Source organism: Ammospiza nelsoni, chromosome 3 (assembly GCF_027579445.1).
Source record: "Ammospiza nelsoni isolate bAmmNel1 chromosome 3, bAmmNel1.pri, whole genome shotgun sequence".
Classification (NCBI taxonomy): domain Eukaryota; kingdom Metazoa; phylum Chordata; class Aves; order Passeriformes; family Passerellidae; genus Ammospiza; species Ammospiza nelsoni.
This window is the reverse complement of record NC_080635.1, coordinates 14,083,867-14,100,686: the sequence shown is the minus strand read 5'-3', so window position 1 is coordinate 14,100,686 and position 16,820 is coordinate 14,083,867. Positions and strand designations below refer to the sequence as shown.

The window sequence follows — 16,820 nt, the reverse complement described above, 5'->3', positions numbered from 1 at the left end:
AGAAAGCTCAGCCTTAATTCTGTCCCCTTATGTTTGCAGGGAGGAAGGAGACATTTTCTGAGCTGAAGATTTTGCTATCAACGTGTCTTCTCCCGGTTGCAAGGTCCCCATCTCCACTGCACTCCCAGATACATTACTCTGAGCCAGGCTAGGAAAGGAGTTAGGACTGAAACTGCTTAAGTTGGTTGTAGATTAGGGCTGGAAGGAACTTGGGAACAACTGTGCAAAGCACAGGCAGGCTGTGGTGGGAAGGGATTGCTGGAGCAGAAGGGTTCCTGACCCACGAGTGCTGGCTGGGCCAGTAGTCCCTTCAGCCACCAGAGTCACAGTTTTGTACTACAGGCACTGGATTTGGCCATGCTGCTCTGAAAACTCTGCTGTCCCAAGCTTGTCCCAAACCCACTTTGGGCCAGCCAACAAACACCACCAGTGTCACCCACGCAGTGAGACAAAGGCTGCTCAGCCGTGCTGCTTGGAGAGCTGTCCTTTCCTGTGGCCGGAAGAGCCACCACAGTGTCTCCTGGCCTTCAGGCATCACAGCCTGGCAGGGGACTGGCCAGTCCCTGAGCCATGCAGGCCACAAGCACCCACTGGACACTAGGAAAGGCTGAATCAGACTTGGGTCCTTTATGCCTTTCCATATAAAGTGTTTCTCAATCCTCATCAGCCAGCCTGTGCAATGCAGTTGGGCTTGTTTAAAGTAATCTGCATCATGACAAACCCTTAAGTTAAACACCTACCTGAAGCATGCTGAGCACCACTGCTGGGCTGGGGAACAGAGCCATGTCCCACCTTGGAGGGCTGAGGGTCCTGGGATGAGCTGGAGACGTCTCCATTGGTGCTTCTGCGCTTACGAACCTCTCTCCTCATCTGCTTCAGGCTGCCGAGTCCAAACGAGTGACCAGGAGATTCCCACTCCTCCTCCCAGACTGTGCCGTGCTGCAGGCAGTCAGGAGCTGAGGACAGAGCTGTGAGATAAAGGTGGCTCTTCTGAACACCACCCTGTGCACAGCAATGAGGCACTCCAACCCTCTGGCTGCAGTGGCTAGGACCACCCAGGGCTTCCCAAGAAATAAAACTGGGGAGGCAAGGAGAGGTCAGCTCTGCAGTGGTGAACCAGCGCTAGCACTGGGAACAGCCAGGGCAGGCAGTGCTCAGCTGCCCTCCCACCAGACCCCACCAAGGGAGCTGTGCCATTCAGGCAAGTCTGAGATGTCCTAACAGAGTCCCACTGGGAAATCCGCCTGGATCTCGGGCTTGTTGCCAGAGGCAAACGTGCCCTCCCAAGGACTGGAAATGCCCTACAAGGCACCTCGTCTTGCTTTTCTCTGAAAAACACCCAGGCTGCCGTACCACAGCCCTGCTACTTATGGACTTCTCTACTCACAGCTTCCCAACTCTCCCAGCTGGAGCGCTCCTCCCTCTGCACCGTGCCAGCAGGCGCTGCAGGATGTGCTGCTCCCCGAGCCCCTGCCCACTCTGCAGCTGGATCCTCCCTTTGGCTCCCTCTTCCCAGCGCCCTTTCCTGTGCCCTGCCCACAAGCAGGAACACGCTGCTCGATCCTGCCCAGGCTGGCTGATGTTTGCCTCACTACGTCGTCAAACATCTCAGTGCCATAAACAGGCAGAATTGGTTTCCTTTGCATTTTTTTCTGGTGCTTGCCATTTCCCAGGGGTATCTCTCTCAGATTCAGGGCTGCCTTCATTTGTCACACAGGTGATCTGAAAGTTGCTGTGCGTCATTAGAGAGTGCTCAGCACAGCCCCGGGCTTGCAGCTACCTGTGTGTGTTGGCATAACCTGGGGCTCACCCAAGCAAAGCCAAGGGGAGACACAGCATGAATCCAAGCCTGGTTCTTCTGCAGACCACTGCAAGAAGGGAGAAGCATTTGGCAGCAGAAAACAAATTGGGAAGGAAGGGGAAAAAAAACATTTTACTTAATCTCCTCAACCGGTCTCACATGCTGAGAGGAGATGCCTTTTTAGCTGGCTACAGGACACACAATTGAGAGAGAGAGAGAGAGAAAGCAGCCCCTCCCATACCACTAATTTATAGCAAGCTGAGTGGGAAACGTCTCATTCTTTCCTGATGCTGACCCAGGAGCTGCTCCTCTGGGGAGGAAGGTGGAAATAACATTGAATTTTAGCAGTGAGAGCAGCTCAGAGCAAGTTGCTAGGCACCAGCTGCAAGAATTGCCTGCAGGTGCTCTTGCAGGAGAGGTCGGGCTGGTAGATTGGACTCTCACGGTGCAGCCAGAGTGCCAAATACCTTTGAAACGGGCATAATCCATTCTCAGCCTGAAGGAGCTATTGCACAATCTTCCCAGGATTAAGTGTTTAAATCGAGGGACTGTGTCACAGCCGGGGAAAGGGCAGTGGGCAGGCTCAGGAGCCATGCTGGCCTCCGTGGCTCCCTGGGGTGGTGGGATGCAGCCTGCCCGGGGAGGTGACAGTCTTGCAGGGGCCCATAACAGCCATCTCCTTTGTCCTGCCCTGTCTACATCTTATCAGGGTGACTGAAATCTTCAAAGGATTAAATGGCTAAGTGGCTTTCTTCCGCTCCTGGAAGCAAAGCTCCATAGCCAGCTGAATCTTTCATTGCAAGCATTTGCTCAAGCGGAGTCCTATCATTTCAGTTTCTATAAACACAGTGAGATTTCCATCTCACTCTTAAGCAACAGCACAAGACGAGGCTGTTTTTAAAGTCTGGCTTAGATACTGACTCCTGTGAAGGCTGCAGTGCTGCTTGGAGTGCCAGTGTGCCTGCAAACCCCAGGGCTGCCCCACTGCAGAGATGCCCCTGTCTACAGCCAGCACGCTGCTCCCAGCCTCATCTGGAGGCCAGCTCTGCTTACCCACTTGCTGCCTGCTCTGCAGCTCTAAAAATAAGAAGCACCTCTTGGGTTTGGATCCCTTTGGTGTCATTTCCCAATGACCCTTTAGGCCTTCAAGGACAGCACAGAGAAAGAGCTTTCCCACACCCTCAGACTCCATTTTCCAAACTTCTCATCCTAGGAAAAGAAGCATTTCTCCAGCTGTCACTGTGACACCCATCAAATGTCTTGCAGGGACAATCACACCAGCCCCTGGAGTCACACAGCCTCCTTCCAAGAGCTGTGTCTGTTTTTCTGGTACAAACAGCAAGGCTCAAGGGAGGAGGAGTCCCCATATGATCAGTGACTGTGCTTCAGCTCATACTACCAGTGCTTTGTTTGCATGGTGCAGAATGCAAAAATCAGGCTACCAGGGACAATTTGGGATGGAAAGTACTCCATCATCACAGAGGCCTCAGTGGCAGTTCAGAGTCTCACCAGGAAAAATGCTGCACAGACATTTCATTCTTTAATGTAATAAAATCAGACTAATTGGCTCAGCATGCTGCAGGTGTTTATCAGCAAACACTCCTATCAGCAGTGGCTGTGGGCTTTGGAAGAGGATATTTGCCCTTGCAGCATAACTGATCTCTCATATCACAAGGCAGCTCCTTCCATATGGGGCAAAGCATCACCATGTGATCCTGATTTGAGGGAAGCAGCACAGCTTCACACCTGGGGAGGGTGTTTGGGATTGAGCCCTGTGCAGGCAGACCTGGCTCCTGGTTGCATGTCGGGGTTAGGAATGATTGCCCTGGCATACAAAGGGTGCTAATTACACAGCAGAGTTTATTTGCATCCTTTGCAGCTACATGACTGGCTTGCTGGGTGAGACTTACAGGTCCTCACGAGGAAGTGGGTGGTTTATTCCCAGGGTTTCACATGCTTGTTTTCCATGCAAGTCCAGACTGGCTGCATAGAGATCAGTTGTGCTTAAGAGAGTCCTGCTGAATTCCCACAGCAGAATCTCACCTGCAGCTCTCATTATCCTTTTCTGGAAGGCAAATCCCTCCAGTACAGGGTCACGCACACACCCTTGGATGAGGGTCTGTCAGGACAGGATGGGTTTGGGTGTAATTAAACCACATGGTCACAGCTCGCTGTACCCATCTCAGGAGAAGTTTTGGACTAGCACAGGCTCCCTTGCCAAGGACTTGGGTGCCTCAAAGAGAAGATAGCTGCCATCAGGAGCTGGCATAGGATACAGTGATGGCAGCACCCAGGAAAGTCAGGTGAGGTGGGGACCTGAGCTTCCCCCAGCAGCACCATGGGCTTATGAAAGGGTACCTGGGGCAGCAGCACCCTTCAGGGCTGGGATCACTCCTGTGCTCCCAGTCAGGCCTGGATGTAGCTTGTGATCCTTAACACACCAATGAAACTGTCTGGATCTAGTCTCAGGTATTGAAGCAAAGTCTGGGTCTGAGTCTAGACATGAAGGGCAAGACCAGTTCTGTGCTCTGTGTTTGTAGGTTCAATCTGGCCCCTGGGCCAAGCTAAGGACACAAAGCAGAATGAGCCATTTAATCTGGCTGGATTCATGTGTGAATTTAATTAGATCTCGTCTCAATAAAATCTAGAACATGCTGTTGAAAAATTGTATTTAATCTTCCTCCAAGACTTTTTGCATACATTTGAGCAAGAAACTTGCAGCGCAAGGCAATTGCAATGGAATGAGAAACCAAGTTTTAGCAAAACCCAGAGGGTGGGGCTGAGGTCAGCATCCTGTCATCTTTGGATTTGTGAATCTGATTCAGAGGCTGTCCTGCCCCCTCTCCTCCAGGAAGACTGTAAAATTGATTTTGGTACTGTCCTGTAGGATTACTCCATGACAGCTGTCTCTTGTATCCAGTCAGCCACAAAAAGCACAGTATTGCACTGGCTATGATCACATTTAGGTAGTTTGACCAAAAAAGGCTCCAGGGACTCATCACAAGGAAAAACATAAAATTGTTTGGAAATATTAATCAGGGGAATATCACCAGTTTTGTTCTTCTCAAGTAATGCTAACTTGCAAGAAATAGAGAAACAATGAGAGGAGGAAAAGGGGACAGCAAGCCTGGCTGTAGCACAGGGCTGGAAACCAAAAGGCAAATTCATTTGAGATCCAGGGATTAAGATCCAATCATTTGACCTCAGATTAAAAAGTGGATAAGCACAACAAAGAATAGCTTAAAACATTTGGGAAAGTGTAAAGGAAAATCAAGTGGCATTAAATAACAAAACAGCTGCATTAAGCCAGAATGCCTCCCTGATCACAGGCAGCAAATCCAAGTAAGGGATACCTCAATCTTCCTCAGCACCATCCAGTCATCATCCAGCGTTCCTATTTCTGTGCCACCCTGCGAGTTAAATCAAAAAGAACTCGCCCTGCTCCACACCAGTTTGTTGCTTGTATTGAGCTGCTCTCCCTCACCCTCAGGGGAGCACAGCCACCTGCCAAAACCCCTTATTAGGAAGAGATTACCCAGCAGAAGTAGGCTAGCTAGCTGTAAATGCGTGCTGGAGGACAGGAATCCCAGGACAGCAGTGCTCAGGCTCTGAGTGCAGTGTGGCTGCTGCCCAGCTTTGCTTTGTGAGCTTCCCCCAGCAGCGTGGTTTCTTTTTCTGGACTTGGCCTGTATCTCCCAGGGAAAATCATCCAGCTCACTTGCAGCCAACAGAGATCATCAGCAGCCATTCCCACAGGTTCCCTGATGTCCTCCAAGTGTCCAGTTCAGCTTCTTTCTTCTGCAGCACCTTGGAAATCTTTAACACAGTGCTGTTAAATGGTGTCAGTCCCAGGTGGGCAGCACAGCCTGGCACTGTGGCACTGGCCCAGCCCCTGGGTGCTGGTCGGCAGCTCGTGGCAGGCCATGGCTCTGCCCCAGCCTTGGCTCCACTGCAGGTGTAGGAAATGCAGAGAGCAGTCACGGGCTGGGGGGCACAGAGCTGAGCTGGACAGATACTGGGTGTTCCCCTTGCCCAGATTCAGTGGAGAACCAGTGTCCCTGTGACAGGCACAGTTCTCTCCTAGCACACTTCAGCCACAGCATCCCACAGACAAACACCAGCCACAGCCACCTCCCCACTGCCACCATTCTACAAACAGGCTGTGTCCTCACAGAGTGCCTCTGCCACTGAAAAGCACATTGCAATGAGGAACCCCAAGGCTGGGAAGGGTCTGAGCATGGGGCTGCCCAGAAGTGTGCTACTGCTTTTCCTTGTCCTTCTTGTCCAGTGGACAGTGATCCTTTTTTTCCAGCAGCCCCACTGCCAGCTGCAGTGGCCTGGCAGGCGCAGTGACCCCAAGTGATTATTTAATAGCAGATTGTATAACAGAGCAGGGCAGACATTACATTTCTGTCTCTGACCTCAGCCCTGGGACATGTCCCACCCATAAAACTTCCAGTCTAATCTTTCAGACCTCAGAGGAGCAGCCTTAGGCATGTGACACCATCCTTCCCCAGTGGGGACCAGGTAGCTCTGGGCTGCCTAGCACCTCTCAGTCCCACAGAAGGGAAAAGAGAAGGGAGTCTAATGCTCCACAGAGGCTCAGGTTTGGAGCCCAGACCCTGCTGAAGTGCCCAACATGACCCTGCAAAGTCTCTCTGCTCCCTGCTATCCATCTAAATGAAGCACTACACTCGCCTCTCCATTCATAGTGAGCTGTTTTAGCAAGGTGAAGATGGATGAGCTGGCCTTTAGCAGGGCAAGCCAGCTCCACCAGCTCCCCTGGGTTCCAGCCACACAGCCTCTGGAATCTGGGAGCAGCTGAACCCCTTGGACCTACTCCAGTAGGGGTGGACAGTGCCCAGGAGCCAGTGGAGAGGTGCCTGCTGCTCTGAATAGTCCAGAACTCAGGACATGCCAGCCTTGTGCTGGTGATATCCCCAGAGTGTGTTGCTCTTCCATGGGACTGAGGAGACAGTTCAAGGCAGTAGCCTGTAGCCCTCAGTGGCCAGGAGGATGCTGTGCTGTTGCAAGGAGATGGGCACAGGCAGGCCTTGCTTGTCAGTGCTGGGCATGTGCCAGGTGGCTCAGAGCCATCTCATCCAGAAATCCATCAAAACCAGCTTCTCCTGAAGCCTCACTGGAGCAGACACAAAGAGCTTGTTTCTGAACTTGACTTCAGCATGTCCTGGCTCTAGGCATTCCCTTTCAGCAGGACTGGGTGGGTGTGAATAGCCCCTCCAGGATGAGAATGGATCTGCTGGAAGCTGGAGAGGACTAGCAGGGCCACCAGGCTGGCTGAGGTCAGGGAGCATTGCCTACAGGGAGAGGTGGAGATAGCTGGCTTGGCTAGTTGGGAAGGAGAGGAAGTTGGGGTGATTTAGCAGATGTCTACAGTGACTTGGCAGCTAGAAGGGAGGATGAAGCTGAAGCCTTTCCAGGAGGTAAGTCAGCCTGGCTGGTTCGGGGTGTTAGGAAAAGCTACTTCCCTGGAAGGGTAGTGCAGCTCTGGGATGTGGACCCAGGGTGGAAGGGTTCCCATCCTTTCAAATTTTCCAGACTTAGCTGCTCTGACCCAGCTTTGGCAACAGTCCTGCTCCAAAGGCTGGCTGAATCTGAGACTGCCACAGGCCCCTTCTCACCAGCACTTTCTTTGAGAGGCAATTCTACACCAAACTGAGCCAAAATCAGCCTCCTGCTTTGAGCTATTTGTGCAGCTTCCATCAGACACTGCTCCTGTACAACTTAGCAAAATGTACCTGCTCAGGGGTGCAGCAGTGCAGAGAGCATTTCACAGCAGCCTGAGCTTAGAACCACACAGTTTACCAACAGCCACAGCAAAAATAAGTCCAAAGGGCAAGATCAGAAAATCCAATATTTAAAATCCATGACTCATTCCACAGCTGGGCCAGGGAGGCAGCCGCTGCAACGTGGGTCTAACCATTAACCAGGGGGCTAGAGAGGTGTGATGCTCTCTGAAAAACGGTGCTGTGCCTGAGGTCTGTGTGTGCCAGCACTGGGAGAGGGTGTGCAGCAGGGCATAGGGATGTTCCTGCAGAGCCCACTCTGAGTCTGGAAACTGCTTCCATGTCTGACCCCTCTGCACTCTTCAGCAGCAACCAGCTCTCAGAACTCACCTGAAACCGTGTCTGACCAACTCCTTGTGTCTGACCAACTCCTTGGCAGGGAAGAAAAGAATAAGAAGGCACATTAATGTATTTTTAATAGGTTAAACAAACTGTTACATTCAAAGCTGCCTTGCAAACAGGTGACACAAGATACCAGTGCTTCCACAGAGAGGAGAGCCAGGCCTTTCATGCAGGAAACATTTTGGTTGTCTCAAAGGCAAATTGTCCTCCCCTTGGAGGAGACAAATCTCAGCTGGAAGCAGTGGCTTCCATTTCCTAGGAGTATTTTTATTTTTCAAAGCTGGTCTATTTCATTTACAGGCAATGGGGAACTGGATGGGAGCAGGTCTGTGGATCTTTCAAGCCTCCTGTGCCTGCCTGTTGCCTGCAGTGCTGCTGCTGACAGGGACAGCCCTGCCTGGCCCCCACCCCCCTGGAGTGATGCAAGAGATGCCTTTGCACTTTGCCTTAGTAGGAAAGCGGGGCTGGCAGCAAACCTGCCCGGGAGGCAGCGCAGGAGGCTGGGGGTGAAGGACCAGAGCTCGGTGCCCATGGCAGGGTGGGTGACAGCTCTGGGCAAAGGGTTTGCCCAAGGAGTGCCTGGGGGCAAGTGCTCCCTTATCACACACTCACGGGGCTGTGTTTACCAGGCTGCTCCTCCAGCTGCCTGTCAGCTGGAGTTTCTACCCTGCTCAAAGGGCAGGGGCTCACAGTGGATTTTGCCATCTGATCACATGGATCCAGCAGTGCCCAAGGACAGCTGGCCATGCTGTGTGTTCCCCATGTCACAAGGATCAGGGGTGTCCTGGCATGGAACAGGATGAGATCCCGGGCCCCGGGTCTCTCCCAGGCCAGCAGGACAAGGACCATGGAGTTCACTGCCTGACACAGCTGTGGGAGTGGGAATGCCAGCAGCTGCCCTGCATTTTCAGGCTACTCCTGTCCCCAGCAAGGCAGCAGGTACAGCACAGAGAGCAGCCCAGAGTCTGGTGACAGAGGGCTGCCAAAAATACCAAACCGAAGTTGGTTCTTCTCCCCACAAGTGTTACAAAATCCATGGCTGAGTTTAAACATCGAAGAGACTGTGACCTCTGGCTCTAGGCAGACCCTTGGAAACATGTGCCCCAGCCTGAAAGAAAGGAGCATAAACAATAGAAGAACCCAAAAGGAGCAAATCCAGAAGGAAAGCATTGCAGGAACAAGCCCAGCTGAAGCCAAGAGGGGAGGGCAAAGGAACAGCTTTAGGCACAACTATGCAGCTGCTCTATGACTCTTGCAACATTCCTGTTCTGAAACGCCATCTAAAGCAAATTTTTCTTACTTGTAATGAGGACAGAAAACAAAAAGAAGGTGGAAAATTCCCAAAATAACCAGCATGGTTAATGTGGTACCATAACAACTGTTTTGCTCTGGGTAGAAGTGGACTGTCTCCAAGTTGGAAGCTGCTCCCACCCTCTCCCAGGAGTTAACACCAGGGAGTCCAGAGAACAGCCAGAGCTTGACAGCACACGGCTGGCAGGACCAAGACTTTGCCCAGCTCCTGCTTTGGCCCATGGCAGCCTCCACCAGTGTTAGGCTTCTCCTTCACCTATGTCTTCCTTCTGCAGCTCATCATTATGGGATTATGTGCCCACAGCCTCTCCCTCCCACCCCAGTCTCCCTCTTGAATCTCCCACTTGATTTACCAATGTGTCAGTGGCAGTAAAGTCCCTGAAGGTCCCCCCACCCCCTACACACTCTATGGTCTCATCATCTTTCCAACCCAACTCTCACCTCCTGCTGTGTGCATGGTGAGAGGGGGTGTCTCTACCCCGTGACCATCTGAAAACAGGCTCCTCCTTGAAAAAAACCACCATAGAGCTCAGCAGGTAGGCCGGGCTTGCTGCTCCCTGCGTGGGGGTGAGCTCCAGACAGAGCCCGCAGGGCATGGCTCAGGAGTGGCACCATCCAGCAGCCAGGCAGGAGCCAGGGAGACACAGCCCCACCTCTGCCATTATTTCCCTGATACCCCCACTGTGAGAAGTGGGAGAAGCAGAGCCCAAAGGAAAATCAGGAGGAAAGGGACGGGACCCAGTCCCACCGTCTCCCTGCATCTCTTTTGTGAGCCCTTTGAGGCAGATGTCTCACCCCACCGGGGACACTCCAAGCTCCACCTATGCTGCTGTGGCAGTCACTTCTTCATGCCTTTCACTGCCTCATTGCATTTATTTAATTACTACTCCTCAGGAGCAGCATTGCTTATATCTTTGGCTGTTGGATCATTTTCCATTCTGTCCCCCCCAGTGGAAGCAATCACACTTGTCTTGCAAGATCTGTTATCTGTTCTTGCTAAGCCAGGCTGCCATTTATCCATTATTATTGAAGTATCAAAGGCATTTGCACATGTTCAGAAGCACACCAGCTCCCTCAAGGAGGAGGGATGAAATATCACCTCTTGCCTGATAAATTGCTTACACAAGTGGAACCAAACCCAGGTTTCTGGATTATCCAGTAGGATTCTTTTGCAATGCTCCTCTTAGGAAAAGGGTTGTGGAGATGTCAGCTCACACCCCAGAGCTGGTAAGACTGCAGGAGAGATTCAGACATGGAGTTTTCCACCTTGGCTGCCTCTTGGTCACTCAGAGGAGATTCTGACATCAAGGATGGGTTTCTGCAGAAACAATCTTACACGCTGCCCTCTCCAAAGCACAGATATGTTCAGCCACATGTGCTTGCTGCCCTTGGCTGTGCCCTACGTAGTCTCTCTCCTCACCCACAGATAGCTCAGCAAATTCTGGAGTGGCCATTCTGGTGAATGAGAGTACAAACTCAAGCATCTGGGAGTCCTTCTGCACATCTTGGCAGGTCCTTGAGGGCGATCCAGTGCAGGACAGCATCCTGTGACCTCACACAGCCCCCGAGCACGTGTCAGATCTACTTCAGAGAGTTTGTCTAAGATTTCACTGTCCCCAGTTCAGCAGAAGCCAGCACAGCAGTCCCCGTGCTGAACTCAGACCCAAGGGACGTGGATTTCTTGCTGCCACCTGCTGTCCCCTGTCAGCAGGGCAGGCCCTGCCCTGCTCCCTGCCAGCTCTGCCCCAGAGCCCCCGCCTGGATCCAGGGAGGAAACAGCAGGACCCACTGACCCTGTCCCTCAGGCCTCTTTCCATGGGAAGCACTAGGCAGACCCAGAGCCTGGATATGAACAGAAACACAAAAGCAGTGGTCTCTGTGTCCCGATTCTCCTGGTTACAAGAACACCAAAACTACAGTTGTGCCTGATTGTCTCCCTGGAGGACACAGACCTGGGGAATAGTGGCCCACCTTGCTCTAAGCCAGGATAGGCCCACAGGGGAGCTTCTCCCTGCTAACTCAGCCCCCTGCAGTGACAGCTGCAGACATGGAAGAAATAATAACAACAACAAGAATAATAATAATAATAACATAATCTATGCCTGCTACTTTGAGATAGTAAGTTTCCTGCTTCAGTTGACAGAAAAGTAAGTTGAGTGGATGCCAGGACACGTTTTGGATGATCAGGTGTATGGTCCAGCGATGCAAATCAGGTAAAATGCTGCAGAAACCTGACAACAGCAGAGCTGTAGGTGCTTGGTCCTGAAGGACCCTGCCCTTTCCTCCACGGCAGCCTTCTGTATTTCAGATAAACAGGGCAACCCAGGATTTTATCGCCTGGGCTGTGCCTGGCATAAAAGGAATTTGTGACTACACATCATCTAAGGCAATTTTTTCATTCTTTTTAAAAATATTGTATCATTTATTTCTAGGCAGAACTACAGGCCATGAAAGGAACCAGGAGAGGGAAGAGAGGCAGAAGTCTGTTGTGAAAGGTCTGTGGAGACGTGGTTGATAAATGTCTTTGTGGCAATAGCTGCCTTATACTTCACTGAGCTCACATCCTCACTCTCACCAGATTCCTGGCAGAAACCGGCACCCCTGGCTTTACAAAGCCCTACAGGCAAAACCCAGGCACAGGTAGGTTGTTCAGTGTCACCTCCACACAATGCACAACCAGTCCAGTGACATTCCCCAGCAAAGTCTGGACTTGTGGGAGGACAAGGACAGGCACTTGGCTGTGTACCTGTGAGGACCAATGCAATCTCCAAGGTCAAGCAAGCTGCATGGGCATGTTGCAGGGGCAAGCTGCTCCATTTCATTAAGAAACCAGGAGGAACTGGCAAGAAAACAGGGAACTCAAAGATCCTGGGCCTCATGTATTCATCATGTGCAAGCCAGGTGCCACAGAGCTACCTTGTACCGAGCCCAAAGCTATCTAAACTGCAGAAATAAAATCCATTTTGCCACAATCAATCTACCAGACACCTGTGTGTAAACTCAAGCAGCCTGGCTCTGAAAGCTTCTCTGCTTTACAGGCCAGCAGCACAGGCACTGTTGTCTGTTCTGTGCTGCTGTCACAACCAAGAGCCAAAGGTGTGCTCATGTTCCCCCTGCTCCTTTGCTCAGCTCCCTGTTCACAGAGCAGATAAAAATGTTATCTCTCAGGTGAACATAGCTCAGCCTCTCCACCCACCCTTCCCCCAGATCTCAGCAGGGAAACTTGGTCTGGGTTTGGAAAGGACACAAAGCAAAATGCAGTTGTTATCAGCTTGGCCTCTGTGTTGCACAGCCCTGGGTACAAGGCTGATTCAGGGTTATTGGCAGGGTGCTTGGCTAAAGGCAAACAGACTCCTCAGAAAGCTGCAGGACAAGTGTGGACAAGTGTCTGAGCTCCCAGTGAAACCTGGAGCACTGGGCAATGTGTTTTTAGGGCTCTTTTGCCCTAAAATGTAAGAGCAAACACCCACCCTCCTTGGCTCAGGAGCCAACCTCACAGCTGGCAAGCCTAAGCTCAAACCACACACACACAACTCAAAGCAGGCACTCCAGTGAGTGACTCTTTGGAATACTGATCTCCAGAGTCCTTAACAGGAACCAGGCTAATGCAGGGTACAGGCAGCCACACAGTGACTGGGGAAATGGGGAATATCAGCATCTCAAGAGGACTACAAGAGAGAAGCAGCTTAAGTGCTTGCAAAATGGCTTAAGAGCAGCTTCACATGGAAAGTGACTGCTGCTTAAGCAGTTTAAAGACGAGCCCCTCTCAAACATTGGTCAGCTATGAGCAGCTTAGTGCAGGAAGGGCTCCTGCCAAGGCTGCTGGGATGGCAGCATGCCACAGGAGAGAAACAAGTGTCCCCTTGGAGCAGGGAGCCTCACCCCACATATTCCAGCCATGAACGTGTGCCATGCTGGCCTCGGAGCCGCTCTGTCCTCCCTGTGAAAGGAGCCTTGTCCTTGGCCGGATGTTCTCCAGAAAGGTCCACAAAGAGGAGTTCCTGGAAAGCTGAGTCTGCCTTCAGAAATAAAATAAATAATTTTTTAAAAATTAAATAAAGAATTAAAAAAATTAAATTAAATTAAACTTTAAAAATTAAAATAAAAATGATAATAAAATAAAATAATAAAAAATAAATTTAAAAATTTATAAAATAAAATAAAATAAATAATGAAATAAAATAATAAAAATTAAATTAAATTAAACTAAAAATAAATAAGAATAAAATAAAACAGAATGGCAAAACAAAATTAATTTTAAAAGTTAAAATTTAAAAATTAAAATCAATTAAAATCAATTGAAATAAATTGAAATAAAATAAAATAAAATAAAATGGAGGCTGTGCTGGCAGTCTCAGGCCAGGAGCTCCAACTCATTTCTTCCTGCCAGTTTCAAAGAGTAAGATTAGCTTCTGTTGTCCCTGCATCCTTGAATATCCTTGCCCTATTTCTTGGGAATTTTCAAATTGTGCAGAAAACAGAACAAGCTCTGTTTGGAAGCTATGGGAGATAAAGAGGAAAGCCTCAATTTCTTCTTCTTCTTCTTTATTTTTTTTTCCTGCAATGCCAGGGTCATCAAAGGTAGGAGCACTGGAGGTAGTGGCAGGGGCAGATTGAAGCAGCACTCAAACATGAATGATGTGTTATTGTCCTGTGGTGAAGAAAGCAAGAAGAGCAGAGTTGCACTAAGCTGTGAACTTGGGGTCCACATACTTGAAGACCTGGTGAAGTGTTATCACCTTTTTTTCTTCATGAGGGAAGCCTGCCCTTCAGGCTACTTCAGGTAGGGTTGTTTTTATTTTTATTATTATTATTATTACTACATGAAAGAGCTGAAAAAAGCAAGACTAGAGAACATGTTACTTTGAAATAAATCGATAGCTTAGTCCTAACCTGGAATCCTCTGGCTAGCTCTCATTGCTTCCTGTTAAAAGGACACAAAAAGGAGGAGTTAGGGGCATATAAAAGATCCTTATGAAGGCACAGACAGGTCTTTGCCCATACAGCAATAAAGAGATGGACAAAACACCACAGAAATCTTGGGCAAGGGAAACATTTAAGTATAATAACATACTCCAGTTTGAGCTTTGTCCTCAGAACTCAGGAGTTTGTTTTGGATTTAAAGTGCACCCCAAAAAGATAAGAGAATGAGAAGTTCAGTAAGTGGGATTCCCACCTTCAGCTACTGAAGTTTTAGGTTACTGTGGTTCAATCAGAAGCCATGCAGCAACTTCAAAAAAGATTACTAGGTCACTGTCTGACCGGGCTATTTCTTAAACACTTCTGAAGCCTTTTGACAGGATGCTTATCTAAAGCTCACTGATTTAATCTGATTTAGCAGTTACAGTGCTATGGTTAACAGAAGAGAAAATAGAAGCATAATCTATATTACATGCAAATCCCTGCATCCATGCCATTGAGTTTAAAATGGCCAGAAGTTTGCACTTTGCTGATAGAGAAAGCATCACCAAAATACAAACTGTGCTTCCTGACACATCCAAAGTCTATTGTATTAACAGCCTAAGAGACAGAAAATTTAGGATTTTCAGTAAGAAGCACTCTAATAACTTCTAGAGGCTTATTTACTACGCACTTGAATTTTGAATGGAGCACAAGCAATTTAATTTTTTTAGTAGCTTGAAGAAAGATGAAACCACAAATGGAAAGATGGCAAGAGAAAATAAACAGATAATGGCTTATATGAAATTGAGTAATTACATCCTGCATTGTGCTTCAACTGCCATCCTCAGCCATCCCCCATCCTACAATCCCATTCCAGTGTTTAATTCTGAATATTGCTACACTGCCCCTGCCAGGATTAATTTGTTTTCCTGGATCCCAGATGCTTTGGAAAAGAGGGTTAATTATCTTGCCATAGTTGCTGGCTTCCTGGCACATTCCTGCAGGACTCACTCCCTTGCATGAAGACCCACTCAGGCTGCAGCTGCTCCATGAACACCAGAGAAGGAAAAGTTAAATAAATCATGCCAGAAATTAAGACCACGCTTCAGCAGCTGCAACAGTGAGAAGGAAGAGCAAGGAACTCATCTGAATTCATGTGTGGCTCCAGCCCAGGGAGCTGCCTGGGAAAGGCCAGGACAGGAAGGCTTGGCACAGGGCAGATAAAGCTTTCTGAATACAAGAAAAGGGACTGAGGTTACTTCCTTCAGAGAGCCATGGTCAAAGCACAGCACAAGTAATCTGGCTGCATTAGGTTCCCCCACATCCTGTGAGAATTACAGTCCTTGGAGGAAGAAATCCTCTATTTTTAACAGAGAAAGGCTATTATGCATTAGGAGACTAAACAGAACACAAATATTTTGTTCTTTTAACTTGATCATGCAGCTGTCTAGAAATGTATTGACCCTTTATAAAATCAGATGCTTTAGCAGTAGAACTTGGGGGCCTCATCATCCCAAAAAGCCTGAACACCTATTTGGTTCAGGTTATTTTTATCTGACTCTGGTTTTAAGGAAACCAAATGGCAGCCTAGAAACATCACATTATCACAGGAGCAAGCACATCTGATCACCTCTCCCCACAAGTGTCAGTATTAATGGTGCAACTGACAAGATATTTGAATTTCACAACAAATCAGTCAGCATACTTCTCTCTGACTGGTTTGACATAAAATAGACACAAACCCCTGGAATGGCTAAAAAACCCACATGTAGCTACAGATGGGGAAATGCAAGGTATTTTCAAAAAAAAAAAAAAAGGAACACACAAAAGAATCCCAAATATGTTTAAACATATCCCTGAGATGAAAAAAATTATGGAGCAAAAAGTGTTCATGTCCCAGACCTTGATGCATTATTGAACAGAAGAGACTGAATATCTCCTGCTAAGCCACCAGCACATTCAAACAAGTTCAAGAGCTGTTCACAAGAAAACACACAGCAGGAAAAGGAGCATGTTGCATTTAATTAAATCAAAAGGGTTTCAGCCAGTAACAAGCCAGCTTGCCCCAAACATTACCCCTTTCTAAAAGACAGACTTAGTGACACCACATCCAGTTGTATCATTCCTTTCACAAAACAGGACACCCAAACACAACCTCCATGTTTTCTTATAACTCTTCTCTTTCATGACCCTAGCAGTACACTCTATCTTGCTGTGGTGGTATAGAAAGTCAAAAAACAACTCTTCACACTTCTTGCATATAAGGAAAAATAAATATAAACAAGAATTAGAGTATGGTGAGAAGAAGAACATATCTCCACCTGAACACACCTTTACCCCCAATGAAAGGTGATCAATTGGAAAAACAAACCAAACATCATCAAAAAACAAAACCCAATAAAACAAACAGTGGGACAGACATGAAGATATTGCATTGTGAATGACAGCTGCTTACAAGCAGGGAATGTGCATAGCCATGTTCAATGTTTTACTTGTGTGACTTAGGCAAAAGAGACAGGAAAAAGCCCTGCATTAAGAGACCTTGAAGGTTTAATTTCAATCTAACAAGTATGGTAATACCACTGCCAAATGAGAGACAAACTTCATTCCCTATGGAGCAACTGATTCCCCACGTGCCCCACTGTTTGGGCTCTGGT

The 16,820-nt window shown here is 48.7% G+C and overlaps 1 protein-coding gene across 3 annotated transcripts in view; it reads right to left on the bottom strand.

The window, feature by feature from the left end:
- ATL2 (atlastin GTPase 2) overlaps nt 1-1,322 on the bottom strand; it is a 38,603-nt gene extending 37,281 nt beyond the window's left edge. The window contains exon 1 of one of the 3 annotated variants that reach the window (XM_059467490.1): nt 741-1,322. In XM_059467490.1, coding sequence (XP_059323473.1) covers nt 741-870 — 130 coding nt within the window. In that variant the 5' untranslated portion in view covers nt 871-1,322. The remainder of the gene's footprint in view (nt 1-740) is intronic. The other 2 variants (XM_059467492.1, XM_059467491.1) reach the window with 2 other exon arrangements.
- Between the last annotated feature and the right edge of the window lie 15,498 nt (nt 1,323-16,820).